Source organism: Lagopus leucura, unplaced genomic scaffold, assembly GCF_019238085.1.
Source record: "Lagopus leucura isolate 7727_CA_CO unplaced genomic scaffold, USGS_WTPT01 Super-Scaffold_100009, whole genome shotgun sequence".
Taxonomy (NCBI): Eukaryota; Metazoa; Chordata; class Aves; order Galliformes; family Phasianidae; genus Lagopus; species Lagopus leucura.
In genome coordinates this window covers 21,428,943-21,450,167 of record NW_024962266.1, presented here as the reverse complement: position 1 = coordinate 21,450,167, position 21,225 = coordinate 21,428,943, and the positions used below count along the sequence as shown (strand labels likewise).

Genomic DNA, 21,225 nt, shown 5'->3' with positions numbered 1-21,225 from the left:
GCTGGTGAGAGATTTCATCTGAACTGAAACCTTTTATCCCTTTACTTCCATTTCAGAGGGATGGAGATTGGGATGAGGAAACACAGGTTTCCGTTCCCACCAAGCTGGTGATGAACCAGACACTGTGTGTCGCCTGCTTGCTGAAAGATCCCAGGGAGATGTTAGTGGGAGATTACAGTCCTAGAAGCAAGGAAGGGCTGGAGGAAGGGAAGTTTGCCTTAGTGCTTTCAGATGGCTTTAGTTCTTCTATACTTCTGGAGATACTTCTGCTGTTTTCCTGGAAACAAAACAAAACAAAAACTACAAACTGTTCAGCTAAATCAGAGACTCAAAACCAGCCCTGGTTTCTTCATAAACTGGCTGGGATCTCAACTTTCATAAACTGGGTGCTGCATATTCTGCTTTTGGCAGTCGGGTTTCATCAGTTTTAATTGCAAGCTGGACCTTGCACAAGGCAGTAAACAGTGTGTTCTTTCTAACTGGTTTCTTTCTGATTGGCAAGGAAAGAACAGAAATTTGTGTCTGTCCCTAGGCTTTGATGCATGATTGTTCTTGGGAAGAAACAGCTAGGGTGACTAATATGGGCAAATAAGTGTTACTTGCACAGCAGAGAAACACATGGACTTGCATCATATTACCACATTAAAGTTCATCAGCACTGAAGGGTGAGGCTGTTAGCACTCATTTTGGGAGGATATCTGGTAGTACTGGAAGCTCATACTCGGACCTGACTTAAATTGGAGCACCGTTGTGTCTGTCTACAAAGCCACTCTGTGTGGACTGAGCTCTGATCATGTAGTATTATGGCTTTCCACATGGTTCTTCTTCCCATTTAAGTTTCCTAACTCACCCGAAACTTTATTTTGAGACACAATAGGGAGATTTAGTTCATTGTTACTTTGGGGGGGAGTGAAAGCTGTGTAAAATTCATTGTTTCCATGAAAAGTCTCCAGAATTCATCTGTTTGAGTCATCTTTCAACCTGAAAAGTCAGAGAGAAATATACAGGTCAGGGACAAATCCAGGTGACTTTATGCCAGATTGCTGATTTTTGTATGTACCTCATTGAACTGTGAAATGACTGTGGTTCATACAGCTTTTTTCCAAAGCTTTATTGACCATGGGTTAGAGGATTTGATGAGCCATGAATTGCAGGACTTTTATGGACTATGGATTTCTCAGTTATCTCATACACTCCTGTGGAAATCTTAAGGTGTTTTTTTAAGCTACCAGCACAGAAACAAAGGAAATGAACACAGGAGAACAATCTTAAAGCAACATCAAAGTTCTGACTCCAGCCTATAAAAGCCAGGAAATCCATAATTAATGGTTCCACTAAGACCTCATCTTACACGGTCTTTCTGGTCTGATCTGAGGTTATAGCTACAATCTGAAATGGCCTCGTGAAAAATGAGTCATCATTTAATGTCACACATCATTATTAGTATTTACTTTCAGTTATACCTTGGAGATTGTCCTTTCCTTTTTGTTCTGTCTTAGCAGCTGAGACATTCGAATTGGCAACCCTGAGTGGACGCTGTTTAGATTTATGTGTTTGAAGGCTAGTACTGCTGTGGAGGATGAGAAAGCTTCTGCTCTGTCTTCTCCTCCTCTCTGACAGAACTAAGATTTGCTGATCTCCTGGGTAATTGGCTACACTGAACAATTCAGTGAAGGCTAATAAAAAAGTAAAAAACATTGATGAAATCTGTGGTTTCCTCTCCCATCTGCCTCCTTCCCTCTGAATCTAAACAAGATGAAAACGTTCTGCCTGGCTACAATTCACGTTTGAAATTGTTTCTTGAGAATCAAAATGAAATGGAGATTTCAAGTAGCAAGACTTTTTTTTTTTAATTATTTTATTTTAATGACTTGATTTTACAGATCTGAAGCCTGCCTTTGGGAGGAATTTGAAGGCAGACAGTATTAAGACTCTAGCTAGCTTTCATAGCCAAAAGCCAACTGGGGCAGTGAGAAGGGGAGGCGAAGCCCTTGCAGTGGAAAGCTGCAGTCTGGCACACAGTGTATGTCATTGTTCCTGATGACACTGTGTTAGCTCAGTTTCCTCTATAATATATATAATTAATTACAGATCATTCACTGCCTATTCATGATGAGCTGCTAAGTGAATTGAAAGAACAGAGAAATGCCTGTGAAGTTTCAAAGTAGCGAGCAAAGGCCAAATCAGCATTGCACCTTTGTTCTAGGGCAGGCAAAAAGCTCAAGGTTACAAACCAACAGCCCAAACAAATGGAGCACTCTCTCAAGGGGAGTGGGAGCATTACAGCAGGGTGGGAGGGAGGCTCCTGAGTAAAAGGAAGCAGAGTTAGTAGCCGGGAGAGTGTTTGGGAGGTGTGAGGCTTAGAAGGAGCAATGGCAGCTAGAGGGTGTGGAAGAGGAATACAATAGTGAGTAGAAAGAATTAGAGAGGACATCATGGGTAGATCATCCATTCCTATTGCCAAAGCGGAGATCTGAGCAAAGCCAGCACTTGGTTATTGAGGACGCACAGATGCTTCACTTGCATAGAAAAGAAATTAAAGGAAAAGAATTGTGATGAGAAAAAAGAGATTCTTGTCCTAGATGTAAGCTTAGCTCTGCAAAACCTACCATTAATGGGAAATGAAATGAATTTGCCTTGTAATTGGAAAGGGCATTTTTCTGATAGCCCAGTGCTGACTACACAACCCCAGATGAATGCAGTGACATCACAAATATCAATTTATTTTATAAGCAATGGTTATTTTAGAGAGGAAAAAATATATATACCAGTGATGGATGAAGGGGATATAGTGTGTAATAAACTGCAGTAAGTGTGCCTGTATAAAGTGAACCTTATCAGTTTGGATGGAATTTAAGCACTTAGGCTGTTATCCTTTCTTTTAAGACAATGCGGTGATGGAAAACAGAACACTGTCAACTCAGACAAACTTTTAATTTCACTTAACTGCATCTGAAGGGTAAATTTCAGTAAATGAATCCAAATTGCTTCCTTTTCACAACACGCAGTGCTGAAATACAGTACTTAGCTTCATTAAAGAAAAGGCTGCTTTTCTTTAGAGGAGACCTAGACACTTTTGAAGTCTAACAGGTAAATTGTGGTCAGATGATTTCCCCTCACATGGTAGCTTTGAGATTGAAATTTCCATCACTGGGGCCTTGTTTGTTTAAATTACCCTCTCTGCCTCTCTGGGAAGGATACTGCTGGAGGCTGCATGCCTACTGCAGGGGATTGCTGCCTCCTCCAGCCTCCATGCAGCCAGCAGAATAGTTGTCCCCACTGCACATGCCCTGTGTTCAGCTTAACCTTGTCCAAAGGCCAAAGATTAGGAAGTAGCTTTGGGGCTTTCTAACTCGTTACAGTGTACCTGCCTCCCATGGGGACCCTACCAGCAGCCAGGAGCAGTGGAAGCATAGGCGTGTTGAAGTCACACCTCCCCTCCCCTTGTCACACCTCATTGCTGGTTGGGGCCAGCGTTGTGTGGCCCGTTGGCTTTCCTCCAACATTTCTGCCTGCCATTTCCTTTGCTGTTCCCCTGGCAGGATTTCCTCCTCAGGAAACTTTCATGATCGCAGTCCCTATCAGTAACTGCATCCAGTCTCTAGAGTATGGCACAGAAATGCCCTGAAAATCTCATGGCTTGGTAGAAGAGGTAGTTTGTCAGCCGAGTGGTCACGGAATATCCCCTGAACAATTCTCCATCCCAGTTCCTCTGCATCTTTGTATCTTGGACTGACCTAAAACCTGCTCTTAGTTTGGCCAGTTTTCAGTGAATTCTGTTGGAAATCTGTCTGGGAGCCAAAGAAGATGCTTTGGTGACTGAAACAGTGTGAGTTGGTCCTTCCCTCTCCCTCCAATCAGGGATGATCATAGAATTGTGGTATCATTAAAGTTGGAAAAGCCAATAAGATCATCTAGTCCAGCCATCAAGCCATGCCTAGATCTCTCTCCACTGTGTCACTCAGTGTAACTTCTCTCCTTGAACATCTCCAGGGACAGCCACTCTATCACCTCTCTGAGCATGTTGTGCCAGTGCATCATAAGAAGCAGTCATGCTTCTGTGAAAAGGTGGCTCCTCAGCTCCTCTTGAGCAAAACATGAGGTGTTTTGTACTTTTCCCTCCTTAGTCCCTCACTGTTTCCACTTGAACCTCCTCTAAGATGAGCATATGGCTTGATGCCTCCTTTCAACAAGCACGGATGTTGGCACCTCTCACCAGCCCTTAATGCTCAAGCCCTCCCATGGAAGTAAAATATCATCACAGTATAACTCAGTGCAGTATAAATAAGAAACAAATCTCCTGACTGTAACATATGATATGGTGATGACATATCCTCTGTCCCTAGACAGTTTTTCTTGAGGCTTCTTGGATTATCAGGTTAGTCAGAGTGCACACAACGTATTAATTAAGGCTGCAAGACCTGTGCTCAGCACAGAATTCTCTTGTGCATTTGCAGTAATGGATGGGAAATCTTGAAATTTGTGTCCAAAACTGGCATTTCCATGCTAATAGACCCTTCCTGTCAACTGGCCATGACTGATAACTTCTTTTGCCTTGTAAAATCAAAGAATAAATTTGCTACTCTGCAGATGGGGCTGGAGAGATGTGCAGGCACACTATCACCTGCTAGATACAGAAACACAAATGTATGCTTTACTTTGTTCTGTTGATTTTACATAGTTGAGTGTTGCTGATGTTCTGTGTAATATGCAGATCCAGTGTGATGAAACACAGAGACTGGCAAACTTCAAAAGACACAAGCAATGGCTTTGCCTGTTTATTATTTTCACTCTTATATACCTCACCACCACTATGAGTGTGAAGCTGTATGTATGACCTATGAAATTAATGAAAGCTATAAATACATGCAAATCAATTCATTAGAAATAAAGAGCACTTAAAATAGATGAAAACACATGAAAGTAGACAATTGGAATATAGATTTCATTCTTTCGTGAAACTAAACTCTTTATTGGCAATGTGCTAGGTATTTTATTTTCATGAAGCTTAAATCCATCATGAATATTAAACCCATATTTTTCGAGGCGAGCAAGTAACAAAATTGGAGCACATAAAAGCTTAGATTTTTGAACAGTGAGGTATTTTTCAGCACTGGGTACCTAAGAACACTTTCTGCTCCTTCCTTCTTGATGCTGATTAAGATTGAAAACACAATGCAAGAGGTTTTATGGAACTCATTAAGATATTCCACTTCTTTTCTTGTTTTCTACTTTTCATTTGGTGTACACTGAGTAAAGGTAGTCCACACTGCATTTTTATATGCATCTCATTTGTATGTATTTTTGGTTAAACGTAGTCCTGCCATAGCAAGCCTTTTTAAACTGCTTAAAGTCTGCCTGATGCAGCACAAATAAAATGTTTGCTTAGGATTCAGTTTCAAAAATGAGCAGCTGCTGAGTTTTGATAATCTCTTCACTGTCATTTTTCCAATGATGCACATCCCCACTTGTTCTGCTCCTTCCCAGCCAATGCTGTCTCGTTCCCACACCTGCTGCTGGGGCTGCTCATAATCTTGAACAACCTGTTTACTTTTCAGTTCCCCGGTTCACCATTCTCTGCTTGAATTTTCTCATTCTCCTCTACTTGTTCTTCCTGCCCTGGTTAATACTGGCTGCACGTGATTGGCAAAGAAGGGTTCAGGAGGATCCCTTCACCGTTTCCATCTTCATCCTCAGACCCCTGGACTATGGATGCCACCTCCAACTCTCTGGGCTCATCTCACAGGAGGCTGCAATTCTATAAGCACTGCAAATTACTTCTGTCAGTCCATATCAGTGGAAGTGCATGCTTTGGGAGCCTTCAGCAGAACCTCTTTGATATGGAGCATGTCTCTAGTAAGCAGCATGTCTTTGACATATGGCATTAGTGCAGACTGCAGGAGACATAGCTAGGATTCTTTCTATGTCTTTTGCTTTCCTACTGGACGAGGCAGTGTGGCAGCTTTTATTCCTTGCTAAATTCCTGGTCATCATAAAGCACTCCATGTTCTTTCTGCTGATTTTCTTCCTCCTGGAAGCCTCGCGAGCAGTCTGTATGACTCTGACCAGTGCTAGAAACGTTGGAGGCTTGCATTTGCTCTGGATTATCTCATGCCCAGTATGGTCTTTCGTACCTTTCGTATGCAAGTGTAGGTTCAACTTTTGCACCTTTGAACTGTGCTCTAGACACCCACAATAATGAAATTATTAGTAAAACCTTTGTGATAATGCATTGGATCGTTTTTCTATTTCTAAGCCATTAGATATGTGCTTACAGTTGACATTAAGTCAGGGAAAAGCTGGAGAAGTAAGTTTATTTTCAGTTTGTTTTAATGTTAATATTAAGATACCACGAGTGAGTGGGTTAGACTGTATTTAAGGCTTCCCATCCACAACTATTCCACCATAAATATTAGGTTTCAGGATTGGAGCTATAGTACAAAATGTCTCCTGTGCAGAGAGGCAAAAAAAAGAAGCAGAGTGTTTATTCCACTGAAAGAGTTAATGCCAAATGAGTTTAACTGTCTTCTGTGTTAATGCAAGGCTTTTTCTCCATCTATTTTTAGTCTGTTCCAGCAGCGTATCCCACTGTGGTCTGGTATGCAAGAGCTTTGCTGTGAGGTTTGCAAACACTTGTATTTTTGTGTTGTGAGAACAAAGCATTTGTGTGTTATAGCAGTGTGTGTTCCTTCGAAAACTGAAAGGGAGCGCAGGCCGTCCATGTGATCCATGCACATGTTTATTGTTGCCTGCACATAACCATGTACAAATGGGCTCTGGAAGAGGGCTTGTTAGCAGATGTCGTCATGGCCCTTCCAATTTATAAATATGAGCCTTGACATTTATATTTTCCATATCCAGGGCTTTCACTGGCCAGATGTTCTGAGGATTGGCTCTTTGGAGCCTTTAACTATGACTCCTTGTGGCATATTGTGTATTGCACACAAAAGGAAAACAACTGTCTTTCTGACTCACATCAAGCAGATAAGGAGGGAAAACGCAGTGGATACCCTCTCGTGAATGGAATTCTTCTAAACCTAAATTGCACTTGAACATAGCTCTGTAAAGCTCTTCTTAGTCACTCAGCTGAGAAATAAGTTGTCTGGTTTAACAGGCAAAGAAAATTAAATACATGGTAACACTTCTCCCCTGCTGTTTAGGGTGGGTGAAGAGAGTGGTTTTTGTTAAACTGGCAAGGCTGACTGCAGTTGCAGATGCTGTACGAAGTGCTGAGTGGGCTTATGCCCAGGGAGAGTTGGATTTCTTCAGTGCAGAAGTGGGTAGTAAAGCACCTGTGCTCCCTAAATCACAGCTCTTCATACAAAAAGAGATCCTCCATTAGGAAGTGTTGTTCTTTCCCTGTTGAATGGGTTGGGGACAATCTCTGCATTCAGACTCTTTACCTTCATCTAAAACACAGCTGTCCTAAGTTGAACATATGCATTTGGGTGACTTTCTTACCTAGCAGGTACCCAAATCCTCAAAAATTGTACATCTGCTGATTTGCAAGGTGAAACTACAGGCTTAGCAGAGCTACGTAAAATCCATAACCTATCAGAAATGTCTTCCAGTGAAATCACTTGGTTACCATAAAGAAATCTGTCATTAAAATTCAGTGGAAATGCACACATAAAGCTGTTGGTGTTACCCAGAGAAGGGTAAGGAGCAGCACAGGCAGCACTGCACACTGAAAGCCCAGCAGGACCTTGAAGGGCAGCTGTGCCCCAGGTCCACTTACTCACTGGGACAAAGGAGTGGTAGGATTAGATAAATTCATATGGTTTCAATGCTATAAAAGCTGGGTTCCTGCAATTATAAAAATGCCAGGCCAAATTCTGATTTAACTCACATCTCCCCTTTACAACTCCTGAGTAACTGAACAAAGTAAGCATTATACCTGGGGTCTGAGCCCATTAAACTGGAAAGAGAGGGAACCCAGCCAATTTCTTGCAAGCTGCTAGATGTCAGGGATGCTTTGCATAGCACTACCATGGAGAGGCATGATGCAGACCATGCTCATGGAATTCTTTGGCTCAGTTCTGTCAAGACACTTCAGGGTCCTGGTTATGACACCCAGCAGGGAAAGCTTGTGCAGCCTTTCCAGCCCTGCAGGCAAGCAAGTGGCTTTGTGTGAGTCACGAGTGACATCTCCAGGCTTTCAGAGTGTTTGGAAGCTCTTGCGTGGTTGCTGGTATCATCATAGTTGCTTTGCAAGCAGGGGGAATGATCTCAGACTTAGTATCTTAGACTAGAATGTATGAATCTAAGACAAAGATCTCTAAGATCACACCACAGATATTGCCCACTGCCCACATCCCTCAGTGCCACATCCCCACAGTTCGTGAACACCTCCAGGGATGGGGACTCCACCACCTCTCTGGGCAAGCTGTGCCACTGCATCACCACTCTTTTCAAGAAGTTTTTCCTAATGGGCAATGCAGCAGTTTAATGTTCTTTCCATTTCTGCCCTGTAGATGTGCCTTATGAACCTCTTTTTTTTTTCTTTTACTGTTATTATTATTTTGAGAGTGAGTGTGCTTGAAGGGAAAAGAAGCCAGTGCTTTTGTTCAGTGGAATGAGCTTACGTTCAGTGCTGCTCCAAATAACAGGTTCAGAGATCTGACCCAACCTTAATTGTTCTTATTTAAGAGAGACTCGGAAAAATAACGAGCAGTGAGCGGGGAAGTGAGCCCAGTGAATTAGAGAGAAAAATGTGATACAGAGTAAGCGGAGAGAAAAAAAAATGCCATGTGAAGATGGAAAAAGAACGTGGGGAAGGAAAAAGAAAATTAAAATCAAATGGAAAAATGCAGTATGTTGGACATCCATTTAAGCCAGTTTATATTTTGTTGTTCATTCTGTTCCTTAATACGTTGTGCAGGCATCTTCTTAGCTGAAATAATTGTGTGTCTTACAGAACAGTCTTGGAGAAAATACTTAATTTGACAGGATGTTTTAGGTGTTTCCCCAGTGCTGCCTATTCTAAATCATTTTAAAATCTGGAGAGGAAAGTCGATATCTTTTACAGTGTTTAACAAGAAAGTGACAGGGTCAAATATATACATCTCTATGAATCTATGTGTTCCCTAAGCACATCTAAACATGCATGGTTAATTCTGTGCATCTGCAAAATATATTTGAGCCACAGGGCCCACACAATACCAAACAAACTTGAATGTGCATAGGAGAGGGCAGATTGAGTCATGCTGTTTCTAATTAGTTGAAAGCTTGAACCCAAGAAATGAAATATGAATTTGGAATTTGACCACCCCAAAAATGCAAATTGTTTTGCATGTAGGGCTGTTCTAGAGTGAGCAAAATACCGACAAAAGAAGAGATGTATTCAGCTCATTCTTGGAGTTTGGTTCAAAGCTACTTGATTGTGGTGCCATCAAATGAACCCTTTCCATATTGTATAACGATCAGGGTTCCCAAAAACTTCACACATGGCATTACTGATGAGAATTTTGCAATTCTAAGCTCATCTGTATATGCATCCTTGATGTTCTCACTTACTTTGGCTAAGTGCTGCAATCATTATCTGTCCAACAACCAGAGGAACAAGTATTTGGTTATCTGAGCCGTGATGAGTGCCTTAATTGCACATACAAATCAGGTACATGGCCAGATGTGTGCATAGGGCGGGGGTGAGTTGGTGGATGTTTTTGAGACCACATCACTGTTTAGGCTCTGGTGAATGCATCCTGGCTCACAGTTTCTGTATAGACATCTGAAACGAAGCATTCTGAGCTATTCCCCTGCTAGCAAGACCCTGGGTAAAACCGGAATGCATTATCCTGGCTCTGTGATTGCCTTGTCCCAGTGCAGAATCACAGGGGGATATTCTTAGGATAGTAGAGAATCATCAAAGCATTTCTTAGAAGGGCAAAGGAAAGAGCTAGTGTTGTCATCTCCTGCTTCAGGACCACCCAGACACTCTACAACAGATCATGGGTCTTCAGCTACAGTATCTTGAATTATTGTTCACAGAGATTTTAAATTATTTCATTTATTTTTTTAATTTTTTTTTTTAATTTTTTTTTTTTTTTTTTTTTTTAAAGGATGACATGCAGTTTCCTGACGGGCTGGTTTTAATAAGGTCAAAATCTTTGTTGTTGCCAAATCAGAGAGGAATATAACATCTTTAAGTCATTAGATGGGAATGGGGTAATTACTCAGGGGGTGTGCTTCAAAGGTTATTGGTTTTTACAGCATTCTGTGTTTTTACACCACTCTGCAGTTGTCTGAAAAGTAGCTGCAGGCCTGATTCTGCTCCTGCCACATGTGCTGGTGCACAATCTGCAGGGAAGGTATTTGTAAGGTTTTCTTGCAGCGTTTCAGGGCAGGAGGTTGAATGGGGCCATATGCAGTCTTCTCTAGGGACAGGGGAAACTTAAACCTAACCATAAGGTGCAAAAAAAATCCCAAACCTTTCCCACCCGCTGAAAGTTCAGGTCAGAAAAGTGCCCTCAGGCTGTGCTGGGGATGTTTCTCACCTGCTCCTTCCCTACCTGCTAAACACATGCACATGTCTCCCTTTGCACCTCTCTGTCCTCACTCTCACACTGACACTTCAAGGTCCTGACTCAACTGTGAGTCAGGAGAGGAATAGAAGTGAAGTGATTTAATAAGGTTTTTGTGCTTCACCAATGGGTGGCACGGGGATAAAAAATAAATTTTCCTGGCTCTCAGCTCATGGGCCAGAATTGGAGACAACTGGGCACTGACCTCCTCTGGGGGTCCTCCTCCTCCACAGGACCCCATGAATCACCCTCTCTTCTTCTGAGGCAAACCCAAGAGCTCCCTAAGAGACGGGATTGAGAAGACAGCAGCAGTATCCCTGCTGCTGTCAAATCATCAAAGAATGGCTTGGTTGAAAGCAACCTCAAGGATCATCAAGTTCCAGCCCCCATCCCACTGGCAGGGCCACCAACTTCCAGATCTGCTACTAGACCAGACCACCCAGGGCCCCATCCAGCTTTGTCCTGAACACTTCCAGGAATGGAGCATCCACAACCTCTCTAGGCATCTGTAAAAAACTTCCCCCTGACATACAATCTAAACCATCCCTCCTTGAGCTTAAAACCATTCCATCATTCCCCCTCATCCTATCACTATCTACTCTTTAAAAAGCTGATTCCTTTCTGTAATACTATAATGTGATGGAAAGTACAGCAATAATAGTGGGGTGGCAAAGTCCTAGGTTACAGCAAACGAGGAGAAGCCCAAACACAGCAGCTACAGATGCAGAAATGAAGGAAGAAAATTTACTTACTTTTGAAAGGTTCCAGGTATGCAGTGATCTCCAGCAAGATACCCTCATCTCCACTGTTAACCCTTAAATCAGGTCGGGGGAGGAGTGGATCCTGGCTCCAACCCTTCCGGTCACTCAGCTGCATTGCATGCACCTGAGCTTCCCTGGGTTGGCCCTGCCTTCCCACCAGGTGCTCAATTACTGTTTCAAGCTGTGACTTAGCATTTCTGCTACACCCTCATTTTTATAATCCCCTTTTAAATACTGGAAGTCTGCAGTAAGGTCTCCTTGCAGCCTTCTCCAGGCTGAACAAGTCCAGCTCCCTCAGCCTGTCCTCCTAAGGGAGGTGCTCCAGCCCTATGATTATCTTTGTGGCCCTCCTCTGCACCCTCTCCAACAGCTCCACATCTTTTCTCTATTGGAGGCCCCAGATCTGGGCTTGGTACTCTGGATGGGGCTTCACAAGAACAGAGTAGAGAGGGACAATCACCTTCCTACTGGCCACCCCTCTTCTGATGGAGCCCAGGATGCCATTGGCCTTCCAAGCTGCAAGAGCACACTGCTGGCTCATGTTTAGTTTTTCATCTACCAGGATCCCCAGGTCCTTCTCCCCAGTGCGGTTTTCAGGGAGCTCTTCTTCCAGTCTGTATATGTATCTGGAATTACTCCAACCCAAGTGCAAGACCTTGCACTTTGCTATGTTGAACCTCCTTAGGTTCACACAGGCCCACCTTTCAAGTTTGTCAAAGCCCTCTGGATGCCATCCCTTCCTTCTAACGTGTCAACTGCATCACTCAGCTTGGTATCATCAGCAAGCTTGCTGAGGGTGAACTCGATGTTGAGTAGCACCAGTCCCAAGACAGATCCATGGGGGACACTGTTCATCAAAGTCTCCACCTAGACACACTGCCATTCAGCACAACCCTCTGTCTAATGCCTTCCAACCAATTCCTTATCCATTGAATAGTCCAGCCCTCAAATCCATATCTCTCCAATTCAGAGATAAGGATGTGGTGGTGGACCACGTCAAAGTCTTTGCACAAGTCCAGGTAAATGACAGTGGTCACCTTCCCTTTGTCCGCTGAGGTCATCACTCCATCATAGAAGACCACTAGATTGCTCAGACATGAATTTCCCTTCATACAGCTGTGCTGGCTATCTCGGATCACCTGCTCATCCTACATCTGTCTTAACATGTCTTCTAGAGGATCTGTTCTATGATCTTCCCAGGTACAGAGGTGAGACTCACCAGCCTGTAGTGAGTAGTGTAGTGAGCTCCTTCCTCCAATTCTGGTAAATGGGAATGACATTTTCTTTTTTCCAGTCTGTGGGGACTTCTCCCAACAGCCACAACTTCTCAAATATGATGAAGAGTGGCTCAGCAATCACATCAGCCAGCTTCTTCAGGACGCTGGGATGCATATCATCCAGCCCCATAGGGTTGTATACGTTCAGTCTCATGAGTTGACGTTGCTCTGCTCTTACAGAAGGGGGGGATTTACTCTCCCAGTTAATACCTACGGGCTCAAAGATGTGAGCAATACGAGAATCTTGGCTGCCAACAAAGACCAGGCAAAGAACTCATTTAGTACCTTAGCCTTCTCCGTATCTGTTATAGCCAGTTCTCCTTTCTCATTTACCAAAGGAAGTATGCTCTCTTTGGCCTGACTCTTCTGGCCAATGTACCTAGATAATCCCATCTTGTTGTTTTTAACATTCCCTGTCAAGTTCTGTTCTATCTGTGCACCTCTCTTTAAGTCCAGATAGAGCCTGAAGATAATCTTCATTTCTACTCCTCACTGTGTTTTGCACAATGAAAGGAGCAATCTTTCTCTTCCCCAAGCCTGATTTAGGAAAGACTGCAGTAGGCTGTCCTTACCAATCAAAGTCCACAATGGGACATGAATTTAGCTGAGGTTCAACAGACTGTAATTCCAGAGGGAAGGCTCTGAAGGATGGCTCATTCTTGGAGATGCCTTTGTGGGGATGGTGTCCTTTGGAGATGTCTCATTCCCAATTGACTGTAAAGAAAACACAGATAAATAGCTCTGACTGCAAGTCTGCCTAATTGTAGCCTGTAGCTACAATTAATCCCACCCTTAAATCCTGTTAAAGTCCAGGGCTTCTGAAGGACAATTTGTGATTCTCCTTGGTGGCATCTTCTGCGGGTACTGCTGACAGCCTCTCTCCAGCATGTCTGGGAGGCATCCTGTTCTTGTATGCTGCATTCTTGGGTCTGGCAAGGAAGATGCCCCCCCACCATCCATCCGGTGATTTGCCTTATGCCAGGCACATTTTGATAGAGTGCAGCAGCATCCTGGCATGCTTGGTCATGGCTTTTTGGCCTTTCAGAGCCATTGCCTTGTGAAACTTGTGCTTCAAATTTCCTCCTTTCCCTCACTGCCCTCTTATTCCTCCTAGAGATAAGCCAATGCCCTAAAAAAGAGCAGGGCTCATCACAGACGTAGAATCATAAAATGTTTGAGTTGGGACCATTAAAGGCCATCTAGTCCAACTCCCTTTGCTTCTGCTCGGAGGCTGGAGGCTCCAAATGTTCATTCCAAAGGGGAACGGCTGGCTTGCCAGCAGTCTCTAGGGGAGACAGAGCACTGAAATAAAGCAGGGTCTGTGCTCCAAGTTCTTTGCAGGTGGGAGTATAGTTCCCATTGATATCCTGATGGAAGAGAAGCTCAGATTGATGGTGGCAGGTTGTTGAAATGCTCCTGATGTTGTTGCCTGACCCCTGTACCAACAGTGTGGCTTATCTGCCTCTCTGTGCTTCTAGAGAGGGCAGATTCTTGTAGTGGAGAAAATGAAAAATGGCCAAAGACCTAGGCTCCCTGTAGCTCCAGGATAAAGGGAAGATAATAAAGATAAGGCTCTTCTTTGGCTCAACCTGTGTTCTCTGTTGGCCACAAACCAGTGTGTGAGATTGCTCACTCATCCAGACATGCAAAGGCAGCTTACTGCACTACTGCAAATGAATGGTCTCCCCTGGACAAAACTCTGATTCCTTAATCTGATCCAGATCGGAGTTTTCTGGTTTTTTTCTTCTTTTTTTCGATGAACTGAATGAATCTTGCCAAAGCGTGAGCCTGTTGGCCTTGATCCTGCAAGAGGTTTTAGAACGTGCTGAGTTGTAGGTATGTGCAGACGAACCTTTCTGGGAGCGCTTGTGCCTGCAGAGCTAAGAGTCCTGCTCGTTTGAGACTCAGCATCCTGCAGGACTTATCCCACTGGCTGCAAGAACTGTGTCCACAAGAAAGGCAGTATTAAAAGGTTTTCAGTTGAAAAATGCTTATTTTCAGTGTTCAATCTATGCTAGCACATCATCTTAATAAGCTGCTTTCATCAGATTTCATACTGTAAGAAAGGCAGCCTGAATCCACATTTGTTTATATTTATTTAAAATACTTGTCATGTGTTTACATAGCTCCTTTGATCCAGGAAAATCCCCAAACACTTTTGTAAGTTCTGCTTTAAAAGGCCACTTCTTCCAATTTGAATGGAAACCATGTTGGGACTGAAAGATGGCAGCAGATAAAAAAAAAAATGCATGCAAATACAAACTCATAGAATCAAGTAATTAAGGTGAGAAAAAGATCCTCAAATCCAACAGTCCACCTACCACCAGTATTACCCACTGAACCATGTCCCTCAGTGCCACATCCCCACCATTCTTGAACACCTCCAGGGATGGTGACCTCACCACCTCTCTGGGCAGCCTTTGCCAGTACATGACTGCTCTTTCTGAGAAGAAATATTTCCTGGTACCCAACTTGAACCTCCCCTGGAGCAGCTTCAGCATCACCAGAACTGAGCCAGTCCCCTGCCCTCAGAATACGCCAATTTTCCATCAGCTTGAGATCAGTTACTGGGAGCTTTATGCTTCCAGTACGGGTGGTTTGGGAGCAGAAATAGCAAAAAGACCATCTTCATGGAAACTGCAAAGTGGGTTCCTAAGTGGGAACCAGAGCTTCTCATGGACTTTCACAAGGACTTGCAGTAAAAGAGTAGGGAGAATTGTTCACACATATGAGAGAAGACTGAGATGAAACATGGTTAAGTCTTCAAACTACTTGAAAGGCTGCTGAGAAAAGGAAAGGAATGAACGGGTCTGTGGGGACAGCAGGAGTCACGAACTCGAGCTGTAGCATGGGATATTTGGTGAAACATGATGCAGTAATTCTGGATGTCAGATCTCTCTGTAGAGACTCTGGAATTGCTATCATTGTATGCAGTTTTGAAGACTGGATTAGACATACAGCTCAGGAGAGTTTTGATCTCCCAGTCTTTGCAACAGATGGGCCAGAAAGTCCCTCCTTAGCCCTGTGTTCTGTGATTCTGATGTGGTGTCACAAGTGGTCAAATGTGCCCTGCATATGGGAATAAACCTGAAGTTTAACTGAAAATGTATTTCCAAGCTCCTTGCAAGCTAAACCAGAGCAGAAATTCCCCCATGAGGCTGTGTGTGCATTTTATTTTTCAATTTTAACATGCTCCCAAATCATCAAGGTGCTTCAGCGTACCCCCAGCGTAAAGGACTTGATTCATGTAATTGGATTCAGTAGGATCTGTTCATACAGCCTGTGACTGAGGCCCCATTTTTGAGAAAGTTTTACACATTCTAGTGGTGGTAAGACAATGTATGACTAATGCAGTGATTTGAAAAACTGCCCTATTATCTGATCAAAAGTACAAGCTTGTGAATGTGATACCGCAGGTCTTTTGGCTAAAATATACCTGGAGTCTTCCAAATTCTTAAAACAATCCCATACACAGGAGCAAAAAAGAGACGTATGAACAGCAGAGCCACTGGTTGCCTATTCATCATCACTCATGTGGAATGTTTTACTAAAGACATTTTTATCAGATGCAAAAAAACTCAAGCATGGAATAGCCTCGTCTGGCAAGAGAATGTGTGACAATAATTTAGCTTATTATCCCCAAGATCTGTGATTCATCTTGTGAATCACACATACAGTTCAGGAAGAATCAAAACCTCTTTGAGGTCAGTGGGAAGCATCCAGTTGAGTTCAGGGGACCCTGCTTCTCCTTTCCTATGGGAGTCAGTGAGATTCCCACACGCCTGGGCACATGTGCTCAGAGTGAGCTTGGAAAAGTTCTCTCATCACCTGAGCCACCTCTAAGATGAGGTTGCAATCAAACCAAGCTGTCTTACCTTGTGTAACCAGCAGGAAAAGGAAGACCCCCAGAGGGCATGGTGGGGATGGGCTGGCAGTTGGACTAGATAGATGATCTTAGTGGTCTTTTCCAACCTTAATGAATCTAAGGCTCTACCCCCTGGAGACTGAGATTTCTCTTCCCACTCACCATAGGAACGGTCAGGTTACAATCTTGAACCAAAGATTTTACAAGAAGGCTTGTAGTGTTTGTTAAAAGCGATCATTCTCTTTATCTCTAGACCACCTGGGCAGTAGGCTAGCATGCTAGAAGTGGAGTTGCATTTAACAAAATATATTATATGGCTAAGCTGTGATTCATCTGCTATTTGTGTGTCTTGTACACGTTAATGGAAACACACTGTTCTTCCCTATTAAAGCACTTATGGATTTTTATTTTTTTTAACTAACAAATAACCCCACCTAACAATATTTATCTTAACAAAGAAACATCTCTATAAATCTAATGTCCTGAAACCAGTAAATGACCTCACTGGCTGAGAAGAGTGGTAAAAACTTCTCAGGTCTCTTGACAGGAAGCCCTGGATTTTAAGTTAATAGTCCCGTCATCCCCCCCCCCCCCCTTTTTTTTTTTTTTTTTTCAAGGAAGGAAAAAAAAACACCAAAGCAAAACACTTCTGGAAATTTGCTAAAAAATGGAAGCACATCTTACAGAAATGCAAACTCTTGATTTAAGACTCCTTTAGGAACCCTCCGGTTGGCTGTGAATCCCTAACCAGCCTGTCCCCTACCCCAGACAACTCACATCATACATCCCAGAGGTGCAAAATGACAGTCTGTGCAAGGGACATCGTACCTTTTAGTCTCACTGGAGAAGCAAGCCCATAAAATGGGTCAGGAGTAGGATATACCCAAACTGTAAATCCTGCATGGCATTGTGGTGACATTTGAAAACCAAAAGTCAGACCTTTCTTGCAAACTTAATTTTAACTTAGGGCTAAATGGCTTATTTCTGTAAAGCTACAAGTCACCTGAAGAAGAGTACAAGCACCTTACTAAAGGCAAATGGTATGGAGTTAAAGATTTAAAACAGAGCATAACCTTATCCCAAATCTAATGTTTTTTGATGCAGTATCACAAGTTCTGAAGCTGCATACCCTGTGTCATCCATTAAAGATACACTCCAACCACTCACTATAGGAATTTAGATAAGAGCTGTCTCCAGCATTGCTGTAAACAGAGGATTCTGAAATCACACAGTTTGTTCCTCTGGTATAAGCACTCCTTCTCACTATCAAGACATAATACTGGTTAAATGAAGTATCTGTTCTCATGAAGCAGTCCCCACGTATTTAATTCTAGGCTGCCTTTACCTCCAATTCATTGCACATCAGTTAAGGTCCCACCCAGAAAATGTGGTGACAGTGTAAAGAATGAGGGAGGAACTGAAAAGAATTACCCTAAAACTAAAAATTGAAGTGCTATGTGCTGTGATTGTCTGCTGCATTTGATGTTGACCAGCATGAGTTTACCAGTGCCCTCTTCTGGGTGGACTTTGATCTTCTTACAGCTTATGAGCAATTCAACACTTCTTAAGCATCTGAGCTAAAAAGCTCTGAACAGTGGTGATAATTATATGCTATCTCAGTATTGGCTTAGACAGAAAAAGACAAAAGCATTCATTGCCTCTAAATTCTGTGCATGAATCTGGAACGAAGTATTGTTCTTTTTATCTGATCTTACGCAAAGCACAGCCTTTTTCCTCCAGGGTCAGGATCTCAGATACTGTAGCTAAATAGTTACAGGACTGCAGAGCGTCTTACACCATAAAAAAAAAAATTATGTGAAGGTCATTTTTAGTGCTCCCAAATTCCCTCTATGGAAGATTTAAGAAGTAACAGAGAGAATCTGCAGGTATTCATGTCACATCTTGTTTTCAGAAGGACTTGTCTATTTCCCCCTTGCTCCACAGCAGAGCCTTGTTTTTAAGTCCAGGATCTACCTTGCACAGTCTGCATACTCACATATGCTGCTCTGTGACAGCTGATGGATTATGGACCATCCAGTGCTGGGTGCAAAGGAAGCATTTTATGAAATGGAAATTACAACTTAAAACTTGCAAATCAATGGAGAACTGACTTTTTTGACCTTTACTGTCATGGGAATCGTGATGAATTCCAACATGCACATTCAAATCAAAGTACTAACTCAAGCTGCAATCAATAAGCAATCACACTACTATTGAGGCAAAGCCACAGCTGGAGAAACTTCACCCTGAGTCTGTTTTTGGCATTGTCATAGGATCCAGAATTCCCTAAAACTAGGAAAAGAAATGAAACTGCTTGGTCTCCTATGCCCAAAGTTATTGGTTTTGTAAGGGATCCTAGGGAATTCCTTATGAGGTGTGAAACAGGAGAAGGACATCTCTTTTGGCCCCTCCTGGACTTGGTATCAAGTCCTTGGTGGGAAATCATAGCTCTGAGACATTCCAAATGGTTCAGTACAAGGATACACCTGTCACAGTCTCTGAAAGATGGCCAGTAGTGGATGCTTAAAAAAAAAAATTTAAAAAAATGAGTGCAATAAATTAAATTCATCAAGAGTGATCTCTTCTTTGGTTATATCCTTCCAGCAGCCAGAATTGAAGGGACTTCCTGAATCAGAGCTGTGTCCAGACCATCACAATTAGCGTCCTCTGGGAGTCTGAGGGCAACTGAGTCTACTGAGGGCAAAAAAATAATTGTGATTGAGATGGTTGTTGTTACTGCCAGCTTGGACATCAGCTCACAGAACAGAGATAAGGGCTCTCCCATTTAATTTCCTTCTTTGTGTTTTCTTTTAGCACCACCACATTGCCTTCCTATATCAGGATAACCAATGGCTACATCACAGTCAAACCTCCCATTTGGATTTCCAACCGGCTGGACCAGAGGCCACGCTCAGATCACCCATCCCAGCCTCAGCCTACAAGCTCAGCCTCAGCCACCATATTATGGCCATCAGTGACTGCTCCTCTCTACATGGCCATAGCTTCATTCCTCCTGAATCTACTGCAGCCTTCCTGACAACATTAGTATTACGTGCAATCCCTTGGAATAGAGAAGAGAGATAATTTATGAACGAATTGGATGTTTTGACAGCATTTCCAGACTGGACCTTCTCAGTGAATCAAGAGTGCCTTCTAGCTGATTTTGTCTCTTTGCCCAGATACATTTTGAAACTCTAAAGCTTTATTGTAACACTGACTTACATCTTCTTTTTGTAGAAGGATCTTTATTTCCCATAGTGCTATGGGGTTTTGTAAAATATTCATGTTCATATAAAGAAAAAAGAAAAAAAAGTGTATTTATTCGACTGGTAAACTTATTTTTTTCTTGTTGTATATGTCAATAACATCCCTAGTAATCAGTAGCGATGGTGAAACAGATAAATTAATATTTTCTATATTTGTTTTTTAACTGACAACTCTGCAAATGCCTGAAGTGGCACCAAAATGAATGGCTTGTTTCTTTAAACATAACTTCTTACAGCAACCAGTAAGTACATTTGTACTCTATTTTGCTTTTTCTAAAATTCTCATTAGAATAACTTAGACTAAATAAAGCAGATCCCCTTATCTGCGGCCTATGCCCAATAGAGGGATAAGTGCACTCTCAAATCAGCTGCTACAACCTAAAATCTCAGTTATTTTTGTATGACTTAGTAAGTCGTTAGTCAAGATAACCCTCTATGTTCCCCAGTTGTCTTTAACTCAACCATTCACCTTCTCTAGAAATTACCAATCTCCCTTTTTAGCCTGAGATTAAGACATCTTTCTCTTAATAAAAGGTTTCATTTTAACTGCAGTAATCTCACTGGAATTATTCTCTCCCTCTTTTTATATAAACACAAGCCTTCAATCCTTCCCAGCATGAGAGCAGGACTTGGTCTGTCTATAGAGCATGAAGATGCAATATCGTGCTAATCTGTAGAACTGCTTTATTAATTCAATTGATAAATAGATAGTCAACCTGCAGGGAGGGAAGGAAATGTCTAGAAATCATCGGCATCTTGCTATTATGCTTAGAGTTGGAATCCTCATATTGAATTATAATCTGTCCACAATCTCTTCAAGGCTACAGGAACCAAGGTAATTCCTCTGTCATGCAAAACCTCTCCTCTGTTTGTAGACTACGTCCATCTAAGTCAGTAGAAGGATTAAGTTCTGACAACTTGCACTCAATGAAAAAATTCACCCAATCTCCAAGCAGCTACTTCTCATTAATCAGATGAACATCATCTATGGGAAAAAAATACATCCATCTTAATAACAGCCATGTTTAGTAAGGCTGTTGTTAATTTTTTCCCCAAAAACACAGGATGAAAAAAAATGACTTTCACTGCAAAAAATCCTAACTTTTTTTTTTTTTAAATAGTCTTTTTTTTTTTTCCCCTGAAGTCATCTGCAGTACAAAAATCTGAAGTGTCATGAAAATATCTTAAAGAAGAACTGAAAATAAAAAAAGGAAAACACAATCCATCTATGAAAAAGCATTGCTTTTTCACCTTAAGAATCACATTCAGATAATGACAGCAATCACAATAACACTGACAAAAACCTGACTGTTATTGGGCTGGCAGCAGCATCACCTTCAGAACTAGAGACAATTCCATGTCATCTTTAGGTCTCCTGAGTGGAAGATGGTTCAGGATTCACAGTTTGTTTGTCACCAGAATAATGAGTCAGGAAAAAAGCTTAGGAAATAATCAGCCTGAAATAAGTACGTGGTTTTATTTGGAACCATGATAAACCTGAGCTTTTCCACCATGCATCCCAGCCCATTGCTT

The 21,225-nt window shown here is 42.3% G+C and overlaps 1 protein-coding gene across 1 annotated transcript in view; it reads left to right on the top strand.

The window, feature by feature from the left end:
- TRABD2B (TraB domain containing 2B) overlaps nucleotides 1-20,243 on the top strand; it is a 255,932-nt gene extending 235,689 nt beyond the window's left edge. The window contains exon 7 of the mRNA XM_042873535.1: nucleotides 19,241-20,243. Within this exon, the coding sequence (XP_042729469.1) occupies nucleotides 19,241-19,463 (223 nt within the window). The 3' untranslated portion in view covers nucleotides 19,464-20,243. The remainder of the gene's footprint in view (nucleotides 1-19,240) is intronic.
- Nucleotides 20,244-21,225: the final 982 nt, after the last annotated feature.